Genomic DNA, 12,129 nt, shown 5'->3' with positions numbered 1-12,129 from the left:
AAGCAAATTCTGCCTCAAACCTAAGAAAAAAGTACCTACTACCATAGAATTGCATCACTGGATTTAATCTGTTCTGGAGACATCAGTTCAATGAGAACTAATCAAGAAAATGAAAACAATTCAGCATTGTAAAATGGCTACTATGGTGATAGATAGTTCCCAACACATTTGCTGAAGACATTGGTTCAGAGATAGAAAATTTTAAAGGACGGCACTGCAATTTATTCAAAGTAGACAAAAATATAAAGTTGCATCACAGTCTTGGAGAAATAAAGCAGTTTAACGTATAAAACAATGCACTGAAGTAAGAAGTTACAAAGAGCAGGAAGGTGAGGAAACCAGACAAAATAGAAAGGACCAAAAGGTGATAAAGAATTCTTACTCTATTCTTTTAATTTTATTTTTTATTATTACACATAGTGTGAGTACTAAAAACATCATTTAAAAGGATGTGGAAGTATTCTGGAAAGACAAAAAGGACAGGTTTTTTTTCTATAATTTAAAAGTATACCCTGTGCAGATATATTGCTGATGGGAGACTGCTGATGGGAGACTGGGACAAGACAAAGGTGGAAAATTCTGCACACCCTTGAGGAAAAGCTCACCAGAGAGCAGCAGTGGGTGAAGTGTCTGGACAACAACCCACACATTACTTGCAAGGAGAGAAATAAAGTTCTGTGATGCCCACAAAAGGATGAAAGAATACCTTTAAAGCAGCTAAGTTTCTTAAAAGAATTGAATAGAGATGATAAGAGCATAATTTCCAGGATGGCTGAGGAAAAGGATCCTCCCATGATACTTAACCCATTACTTGGTCTCATCTTAATTGCTGTAGGTAGGAATTCACCAGGTGAAGCTGCTCAAAAGGAAAAGCAGACACTACAACATTCAGTTTTGAGCATCGCCCCTACACTAGTGACTTGCCTCAGAGTAGCACAAAACTATCCGACAGGGGAGACACCAACAGCATGAGACTTCTCACATACTCCGTGGAGGTTAGCATATGGACCAGGATCTCAAGTTGCAAGCAGTCAAGACGAAACCTCTGAAGAATAACCAAGTAGGAGAAAATCCTATATAAATATCACCCAGTTGAAGTCTCTTTTAATGATTTCAAGTACCTTCTGACTCTTCTAGCTTTTCTAAACCGCCTCTTTTTTTTTAACATTCAAGAAGCAAAGGATAAAAAGGAAAATTAATTAGATGATCAGCTCACATTTGGGACAAAAGGCCAATCAATGCAGATAGAAATTCTGGAACACTACTTCTAAAAGTCACTGTTTCTCTGTAAATAACAACATGTTCCTCAGCTCATTTCTGTGTGACAAAATGGGACTGACAATACAGCAAAAAGCTTTTTGATGGAGAAAATTCTCCACTTCTCTTTAATATCATCTTCCCTTCATTCTGACTGAATTGGTGAAGAATAGCTGTTAGGAAGCCAGAGATAAGGGTACTGGAAGTAAGAGAGGATTTTGAAGCAGTTTTTCTACAGTGCTTAGAAGTGCCCAGAGGAAGCAGCAAGGACAGTTTGGAGACAACTTGGGCAGAAGTAACCTTAATATACCTCACATTTGCTTTTCCTTTCTCTATGGCATCTTGCTGAGACACCAACTAACACTACAGATGTCATGGGCTTGTGTGGAGCTGCTTTTTGCTTGGTAACAGGGAGAGGGAGCTGCAGTGCAGCAGTTCTTCAAACATCCTCTGGCTCTGAAATGGACTCACCTCCAGCCTGGCCGGGCCAATCTGGTGCCTCTGCCATTACTACCTAAGAAGGGCAATCTGAGCTGGAAGAGAAGGTGGGGGAGTGGTACAAGATGGAGGAGGCTATGTGGACCCCACAGTCAGAGAAAAAGGAAGGAAGGAAGGGCTCCGAACTGGAGACTCCCCTGCAACCTGTGGCAAGAACACAGCTGTGCCCCTGCAACCCATGGAGGGCAATGGCAGGACTGAGAGCCACCAGCAGCTCCGTGTGAGTGCACCCAGACAGGCGAGAGACTGTGTGAGGAGGCGGCCATGGTGGGTTAAATTAATTTCTGTTTTCTTCTCCAAGTTGAGCAGCCTGGTCTGTTTTGCCTGGGACCATAAGTGGCAATTGAGCCTTCCCTGTCCTTAGGGGATTACAAAGGCTCTTGGTACTTTGTTCCTAGATGGGTATAAACCGGGACACCATACATGAAGGAGAGTAAATGGCCTGCATGAAGACACACTGAGATTGTTTCCACAGAGATCACCTGTCCAAAGAAATACAGGAAAGACTCTTGCATGAAAAGCAGTCATGAAAAACCACTTCTGTAAAACACTCAAAGTGACTGCCAAAAGTTTGCCAAAGTTCAAACTGTTAAAGACTTTGAAAAGGAGAACTCAAACCATTGGACATGTCAGAGGTGAGGAGGGTGGTATGTAAGCCGTAAAATACGGCTGACAAAAGAAGATATAGCAGGAGAACTTCTGGAAACTCAACAACTATAGCATTGAGGAAGGAGAGCAAATATGCTGATGTCAGGTAATGGCCTTTAGATTAGACTGGTGAGAATCTACTGTCCACTCTGCCATGACTAAAGCTAAATAGGGTGGGGAAAATGAGGGGGGAAGAAAATCTAAGGGAGCAATCATTAATGGGAAAAGGCATTGAGCACATTTAAGATTAAAACTATGCAGCTGTAAGGCTCACTCAAGGAGAAAAAAACAATGACAGTAAGTGATGAAGATGGTCAAGAAAAGACTGATCACAACAGTGTTATGTCTCAAAACAATTAGAAGAAGGCTCTTCTACAGAGGAAAAGGGAAAGAAAGAAAGATTCTGATGCTGTATACTGATGAAGGGATTTAAATCACAAGCTGTTGAAAATCAAAGAATGTAGTCAATGTTTCATAATATTGTTCTTCTTGGTAACTATGTACTTCCATTATTTTTTAAAACTAGAATTATTTAGAATGTGCTTCCTAGACAGCATATAAAGCATTCCCTAAAACTTCACCTTTTAATGTTTTTTTATCTTATGGCATCATTTTGTATTTTTTGCAGTGAGGCATTGTCTCCTTGATTTTTAGGTGATTTATTTTCCAGGAGTATGTCACTCCTAAAGGAAAAAAAACGTAAAACATGTTGGCCATTTTAGTCCCAAAGGACAAACGTTCCTGTACAGACAGCTTCTATAAGTCCTGCAGGCAATATTTCCCTGCACAAATACTAACCTCACTGTATTTTTAACTTTGCAAACAAGATCCTGAAGTGGTTTCAAAATAAGCCATGTGAAATCCACTCTCTGGGGGAAGAAAAAAAAGGAAAAAATAAATCTATTTCAATAAAAGAATTAAAAGTGGAAAACTGTAAGGTTTCCACAGAATCAAAGCACGGCTACCAAAACCAAACAAGCTCCAACTCCTACTGAGGATGCCAATAATTAGCAAACGTATAAAACTATGTGGCTGCTCTCAAACACATCAATAGAAAGAACAGGTTTGACAAGAAAGAGCTCAGATATGATTTCCAAGTTATAGCCTACATAGACAGCAACAATGAAAAATGCAATAAGCACTTGGAAACCATATTCCTGGTAACATCTGAACCTAATGCACTGCTGAATGAAACAAAAGGTGGTGAGTGGTCTCTGTTGGGTTGTTGGCTTGCACGAAATAGAAGTCTAGGGACTTTACCACATTAAGATTGTACAGAGTGGTTTCCTGTCATTGGTATACAAGCATTTAATAACAGCTCACTGGAGTGAACTGCAGGATTTAGGACATGTGGCAATAACTATAATTCATAGAACAGTTGTCCCAAGTTGTAAAAATCAAGTCAGTGATTCTAAAGAACGATTTTCCTTAAAATACATGCAACCAAACACATCAAATATAAATTGATTTGCTGACTGAAGACAAACTGGTCAAATTTATGGCAAAGCCAATCAAATATGCACTCTTAATACCTATTGAAACACCACAGAGCTTAGTGTTACCTTTTCAGTCAAATTTTCCCACTAAGCTGCTCTGAAGACTGGGATATACCCGAGATGTCTGCAGAAAGTGCTATTTCTGTGTCACTGCTCTAACTGGAGCCATGGCAATAGGGACAGAGGTCAATCCAATGATTCCAGTTAAGGAAATTTATTAGCCTCAGTAGAAACATTTACACTGATATATCCTTGTTTGGCTTTCTTGGTTTGTCAGATTTTCCCGTCCTCATTAAGGCAGCATGCCCATACTCAAACATACTCAGCTTCTGGACATACACAATATAGCCTTGTCTTTCTTTCCTGCTAGGAAGATACATAGTCTGATGGTGGTCAGTGAACTTCAGCACATCATTTGAGAAACCTCTGAAAGTCTTTCATTTTGGGCACATGTTACTTCTAGAACACACTTCGTGCAAATGCCCATTTATAAAAATGTATACTTTCAGTGTCTATACAGGCTTCTAGCTTCATTGCCACATAGACTGGTGATGTAAAAAACTCAAGATCAAGGCAGTAAGCACAAATCTATCAGAATATTGTCACTATACTGTTATCAGACAAGAACAACTCAAATGAAACTATCAAGCTGGCATAACTTGACCAAACAGGCACATACAATGTAGTTACAAAGGCAGATGCTGCCACTGAAGGCATTAAAGCTTGTGATGAGATTCCTGCCAGTACCTCAAAAAAACCCACAAACTTTGCATACAACATCCACAATTCCATGCAGAAAAAGCATTGAATCAAGTAAAATCCCACACTTTAAAAGCTTTTACATATTCTAGATTTTGTTAGTAAACAAACCAGTGAGTAATTTAGCTGGCGTGACAGGAGCTCAGCAGGCACCTTTGTTATGAAAAAGTTAGACTTTCCCTCCTATTTGCAAGAAGGACATTCCTGACTGGCCACTTACATAGAAGTGTCAAAATATTTACCTTATATAAATCATCTAGTATTGCCAAATGGTTCATAAAGCTTAGTAAAAATGTCAGGCCAAACCACTAAATGACAACATAGGAAGAATACAGCTGAAGTATTTCTTCATAAGTAACCCAAACATAAGTAACCCAAAGTTCAAACAGAACTGATATTTTTTTCAATTCTCTAGATTTATCAGGATGTTGTCCAGAAAAATCATTTCCAACCACTGCTTGAGGTGAAAATGAAGGCAGCAGCTCCTACTTGTAAAAGAGGCAAGAGATTCCCAGAGCTTTAGGAAGTCTAGGAATAGGTGGTGTAAATCAAGCCTTATCAAAAGCACAGATTACCTACCCTATGACAGAACGCTTTTGGTGTCCCTGCCTGCTGTTGTTGGCAAAAGAAGGGAAACACATATTTTTGTAGAAACACAGGAGTCTCATGGACACATTCTTCTTTGGTGACTTGTGTACAATTTTTCTCTTGAAATTCACATTATCTGAGTCTTTCATTTGAAAACACTATAGGCAGGAGTGCAATTTATTCAAGGGGTTTTGGCAATATACAGCCAAAGACAGATCAAGGAAGAAACTGTTTAACTGTTGCCTCAGCAAAAGTCAGAAAGCTTTGGATATGTTGCTGTGGAATACAAATCTGACAGTAGATTTCAAACCCAAGTCCAGATAAATGACCCCAGATATTTCAGTAAGTCTTGTCCTCCAGAGTAAGAACAAATTGTCTTGTAATAACTGTATTATTTGCCCCCATTTAGCAGTTTAACCTCATCCTTTGAGATGTATTAGAACTTGTCCATCTCTGGTGCTTTTGCCATTTCTCATCGTAACGGTAAGGTAGAGGAAAGAGCAAAACTGTCCTAACAGACCAAAGAGTACCAAGAGAATCTAAAGACAACTTCTGAAGACAAACTGAGTTGTCACATTCAAAACCAGTCAACTCAATGAATCACTGATAACATTTAATTAAACAAGCATGTCAATAGGCTTCAATAATACAGTGGCAGCAACTGCATTATCAACTGGAAAATCTGAAAGAACATCAAATATGAGTGCGAAGTTAAAGGCCTCAGATAAGAAAATTTAACAATGGGCATATAAAAAACTAACATAGGAACTGTGAAGATAAAGAAAGAAGAAAAATATATTGACAGTTGCACCAAGTTTTAAAATGCATCCTGGAGAATGCACTTCCATATACATGTGCACTGTGTGTGAAACTAGGCACACCAATGAGGGGAAATAAATACACATACACATAATGTTAGAGATTGCTCAGAAATATGCCCATAAATAGAAAAGGACAACAAATGTTGCAATGGTATTAACTGTTGTTTTCACTTCTCTTTTAGTTTTCATTTTGCAATTTTATGAGAAACCAGATGGAAAAGCTAGTAAAGCTACATGGTCTCTTCTTTATTCAGGTGCCCAAAATATTATAACAAAATATTTCATCTCAAATGACCCCCGCTATAAATAGTTCTATGCTACTATTTAATGCATATTCATAATCAGGTCTCATATACAGTAAAATAATGGATGATTAAGATGACTGTACTTTGATTTTAATTGTTTGATTTACATATTTAGGCAATCATATTGTAGTAAAAGCTTTACGGAAGCAATAGTGCATAAATAATGCATCTTTACAGATTTGCAGCAGGTACCAGGAAACAAGCTTGTGTGCTAGCCATACCTGAGCTGCACTGTAGTATAATATATGTGGAGCTCCATATCTTTATCAGGTATTATGTCAGTCTCCTAGAAATGTGACACTGCTGTGCCACATTTCTTAGCACTGCAGACCACATGTATAATGATTTTGTGGGTGACTTTACACAGTAGCACTCCCTGCTCACTAGGGTGACATTATTAAACTCAGAGCATGGAGAGTGTGATGTCTAAGGTCCCTGTGTAGTACAGGCAGACACAGAAACATGCTGCCATTCCAATCCCCTCTCTCAGCAGAACATATGCAGCTGAACTCCAGGAAGGACAGCAAGTGTGAAAATACGTGCAGACCACAGATTGCAAGGTAAATAATCTTTTCATTTTTACCTTCAAAACTGTAGTCTACCAGTAAACTTACACTGCTGGGGACTCCTAGTTGGTATGCCCACATCATCAGTTTGTCTGAAGAGAGGCCCAAAGTCCTTCACGCAAACAGCAACTGCAGGTATTGTGCCATGGGATTTTCAAATAGGTTTACAATGCTGTAGCCTTAAAACCAGGCACAGCTCCAGCTACAGGTATTTAGTACAGGACTATAGATTTCTGATGCAACCTGAGCTCAGGTGGAATGCACTGAGGACCAAAGGTGGCACCCACCTGAGATGCCTCATAGTTTCTGGAACAAGACAATCTCCACTTTCAAGGTCTGGGCAAAAAAAAAAGAGCCCTTTGGAACTATTGGATATTGGCACTATTACTGTAAGTATCTTAAAAATGCATTGCTGATGTGTCAGGTGTAAAGGACATGGAACTCCTTTGGTACAGGGATGAATTTAGGAAAAGGAATGTCTAAATGGCTTTATGATTTAAGGAGAACTCATGCTATTTGGAAATAACACTTAGCATGGTCTACAAGAAAATCATCCTAGAAAGATTGGCAAGGAGTGGAGGGAATGAAGGGTGGGATAGAGATGGGGAGGACACTAGATACGGAAGTAACTGCCTGTACTGCCCTTGTGCATTTCTTGTTGATGGCAAAAGCAAAAATATCTATACCAAGATGCCCTGTGGCCAATCAGAGGCCTTCAGTGCAGTAAACATCGCTTCTTCCTCTCAGAACAACTCAGTCTACCTCTTGAAATGTTCACTAAACTCAGGTTAGCTGCTGCCTGAAGTACTTCTCAATGCATCAGACAGGTTAATCTGTTTCCTAGCAGAATAAATGCAATATTGCACTATGCTTCTTGTTGACAAAGTGTACAATAGTTCTGTACAGCACAAATCACAAACGTATCCTTGGATTTGAGAATAAAATTATTTTCATGCATTCTGTGCTACCCTGAAAGCCAACATATGTAAGTGAAATACTTGCGCCATGTGGTAGTTTGACCCTGGCTGGATGCCAGGTGCCCACCACACCGCTTTATCCCCCACCTCCTCAGCAAGCCAGGGAAGGGGAGAAAATAAGATGGGAGTCTCGTGGGTTGAGATAAAAGCAGGTTAATAAAGAAACAGCAAAGCCATGCGTGTGGGAAGCAAAGCAAAAGCAGATAGAGCTGTTACTCTCTACTTCCCATCAGCAGCGATGTTCGGCCACCTCCCGAGAAGCAGGGCTTCAGTACGCGTAGCGGTTGCTTTGGGAAGGCCAGAAATGAATCTCGCCTCCCCTTCCTGCTCCTCTCTGCCAGTTTATATTACTGAGCTGACGTCATATGGTATGGAATAACTCCTTGGTCAGCCTGGGTCAGCTGTTCTGGCTGTGGTCCCTCCCAAGATTGTGCCCACCCACAGCTATTGGTGAAGGTGGGGGAAGGAATGCTGGAGGGACAGCCCTGATGCTATGTGAGCAGTAGTCATAATACTGATACCAACAGTAAGCACAGCACTGCAAGAGCTGCTGTGGAAAATCACTACCATCCCAGACCCACTACACACCAAGGGTTGACTGTGACTATCAAAGGTTTCCCAGCAAAACCCTCATCTTAACTGACATACATGCATTATAAACAGAAAGTCAGAGAAAGAAAACAAAACCAGTACTTAATGAAAACACAAGTGGATTTTGTCATTGGAATAGGAAACATTCTATGAGTGCAGACATATCTGGGAGTATTCTCTAGAAGAGGAAGTTGCTGATGTGTTCACCACCTAAGACTAAGGGACATGAGTATAGATATGCATCTAAAGACACAAACAACTCTTTCACTGTTTGAAATCCGAGGTGGCGAAGCTACTAGGCTACTAGGTGGAGAAGCCCTCATGGGCATCATGATTTAGAATTTCTTCCAAGGTATGCTAAGGACTACACTGGGTAAAGTGACACTTTTTCCTTTTTGCTTTTCTCTAAAATCTAAGCTCTTGATTGAGTCATCTAGAGAGTTTGAAGGAGTTTGATCATCAGAGTGATCCAAAGATAGAAGGAATAATATCTCACTTTATTTGAAGTCATCTGTGTAACTACTGTTTCTAAAGGCCTTCACTCCTGTGGAGAGTTCAAGTGGCAGTGTAGTGTAACAATAACATTTTTGAACCATGGGCAAAATCTTCAGTGAAATATCATTACGTCAAAAGAGATGTTCTAAAGGGAAAGACACCTGTCAGTCTTCCAGCCAAGATTAGAGATGGCAAAATTTTCTCCCAGATCCTATTAAACTTGGAATTGGAGTTGCAATATTCTTTTAAGTCCAAGACAAAGATTCAGCTTCCTTTCCTTAAGGAAGGTTATACTGCCTTTAGTTGTAGCACAAAGGTGCTAAGACACAAAACAGACTTACGGCCTACACTTTTAGGTATGACATCAGTCTCAGAAGACAGATATCTTTGACTGGTGTTGCAACTGCCCCATTAGCTAATTATGCCAGCTTGTAAAGTAAGTAAAGAACATCGTTTCACTTTGATTTAAACAGACTGTAGGGATACCTATCACAAAGCTACCCTGTTTAGACTTTCTCAAACAATCCTTATTGCTGACAAGAAATTTGCTGCATAGATGAAGTACTTGTCTAGAATTTGATATTTGCTGTTGGCTTCCAAACTAGACTTGTGTAGGAAACTGGTGAGAACCTAGGTATTTGATGTCTATCAAGCAAGCTTTATTAACAAGAACAGTGACCACAGCTACTTTAAGACAATGCAGAATAGAGACATGCAGCTAGCTAAGATTGGGCTGAACAAAGTGTCATCCACCCTCCTTAGAAAGTTTTGGAAAAAATATATCTCTATCAGCAAACTGAATAAACTAGGTCATTCTTGGATCCAAGAGTAAGGTCAGTACGGGAAATGGTGCCATTTGGTCTCCACATTTCTGTAGGACAGGTCTCAGATGGCCCCTACAGGCATTGCTCTCAGACTTAAAAAGCATGAACATACACAATTGCCCGGAGAAAATCGTTTAGAAGAAAGGCATTTCACACAGAGAGTTAGTTTCAAGTGCTTGTGGCAACAAACAGGTCAGACTGGCTGACGAAGCTTAGTCAATGTCATATACATCAGGAAAGGATTGAACCTCTTCCATATGAGGAACCTTTACTTCACCAGAAGGTGCCAGGGTTCTTCAAAAGAGTCATGCACCTTAGCATCTGCTTTAGAAACAGCAGCCCGAACTTCAGAATTTTCTTTTGGTGTAATCAGCAGAAGTGCGAGTCACAGTCTGAGGTCAGTATCTGAAGTCAGTTCAAGCCAAAATATCTCACAGCAAAGAACTAAGTCAAAACTGGAATCTGGAGTTTTAGAGTTCACCCAATGGTGGAAGTTGCCAGTTGGGCACAGGAGACCAGTCAGTATGACCACAGAAGAACCAGAGCCTTTATCCTGTGGTATAAATCCAATCAGAGTGCTTTCAGAAGATAGTAACACGTGAAAGGAAAAAATACCCAAACCCACTAAAACCTCTCAACAAAACCCCAAAGATAGAACACTTCTTTGCTAAACTGCTTTTGCCAAAAAGCAGATGCTCTCAGTGTCGGAGAAATACCCATAGGTAAGACAAAACTTGACATGGGTGGCTCAAAACTGCAACATAACCTTAGAAGGCATTATTGACATATTACTGAGTTTAGACTGGAAAACGTGCCAGGAGAGCTGGTGGCTATCAGACGTTTCAGACTGGAAACCAGACACAGGTCTGGCCACTGACTGTAAGGGTCAAAGTGGTGGCCCTATATATCCATCTGCTAAGAGTGAACACACAGCAGGAACACGATCTGCTTGGTTACAAAGGTCTTGAGTCTTACATACACCCTAATTGTGAATGTACACAGAGATTATCACTTCACGCCCGAAAACAAAGACATTGAGGAAGGGTATCACAGGAAATACAGCAGTGTATTAACATATGCAGGTAAAAATTGCCCGAGTCAGAATTTTTTTGGTAGTAATCTTATGATTTCAAAAATACCATCAAGTCCACCAGATTTTCCTGCTATACATTAAGGTAGTATTTAATTTTTAAACATAGTATCTACAAGTCAATTGCAACATATATCACTATGTCATTAGAGTGGAATCATTTCAGTTCAGCATAACAGAGAGGCAATTACAACTGCGCACAGTGCTCACAAATGTAAAATTCTATCACATTAACCACTGAGATACAACAGCTATTATTGCTCAGCATATAACTGAATTAGAACAATAACCGAAACCTGAGTAAGGTAATTTTAAAACACAGTACAGCAAATCCTGCTATTGTAACAATTGGTCTACTTAGAACAGCAGGCTGCTGGGAATAAAACTGTATGATCAAAGACAGCTTTAAAGCCAAACTATTTTGCTGCAGCAGTGTCTTGAAACAAAGTGAAGCCAACTAAAAAACCATACTGATTTAAACTACAGATCACTGGTACCTTTCAAAAAATGCCAACTACCTATCAAGTAGCAAAAGATTATTAGGATTAAAAACATTACATAAAAGTAATGTATCAGCTGCTTTTTCAAGTGAGCATTCATTATAATCCGTACCTGGCTGATATGTATGGCAGAAACCTGGGCAGAACACACAGATGAGTGGCTTGGAGAGTTTGGTAGTGATTTGCAGGGTCCAATTGAGAGTTGCTGTTTCTTCCTTGTTGCAACAATCTTCTGAGCAACTAAAGAAAAATAAAACATACAGGCAAGTAAGCTATAGTACACACTGGAAAACACGGTATGTCAAAAACACACAGAACATACAATACACAAAACAGTTGCCAAAGCCTGCTCCAAAAACTGATTGCAATAAATACAGTTAAGATGACAGATGCTCTTTTTCCACAATATCCTCCATGTGAGTCTCTAGTTGTGTTCTCCACACATGTTCTGGGGATGATATTGCCCCAGAACTCCCACTCCACCAGGCCAGCACCAGCAAATCAGTAACATCCAAGCCAAAGGGGAAAAAGCAGGCATACAAGTTACAAAAAGTAATACCAGGAATGCTCCAACAAGTCTACAATATGCTTATAATAACAGACTAACACAGCTTATAGTAGTAATCATTTTCTATTTATTTTTGGGATATTCTCCTTGCAGACAGAAGTATAAGTGACACTTGACTGACCATCTAATTCAAATGCATCTCAGCG

General features: G+C 39.8%; 1 protein-coding gene across 7 annotated transcripts in view; it reads right to left on the bottom strand.

Moving 5' to 3' along the window:
* Window positions 1-12,129, bottom strand: part of AGAP1 (ArfGAP with GTPase domain, ankyrin repeat and PH domain 1) — a 402,183-nt gene that overhangs the window by 199,694 nt on the left and 190,360 nt on the right. For all 7 annotated transcript variants that reach the window (XM_062003066.1, XM_062003067.1, XM_062003065.1 and 4 more), the window contains exon 7: window positions 11,528-11,655. In XM_062003066.1, coding sequence (XP_061859050.1) covers window positions 11,528-11,655 — 128 coding nt within the window. The remainder of the gene's footprint in view (window positions 1-11,527; window positions 11,656-12,129) is intronic.

Source organism: Colius striatus, chromosome 9 (genome assembly GCF_028858725.1).
Source record: "Colius striatus isolate bColStr4 chromosome 9, bColStr4.1.hap1, whole genome shotgun sequence".
Classification (NCBI taxonomy): Eukaryota; Metazoa; Chordata; class Aves; order Coliiformes; family Coliidae; genus Colius; species Colius striatus.
This window is presented reverse-complemented; position numbering and strand designations above follow the sequence as displayed.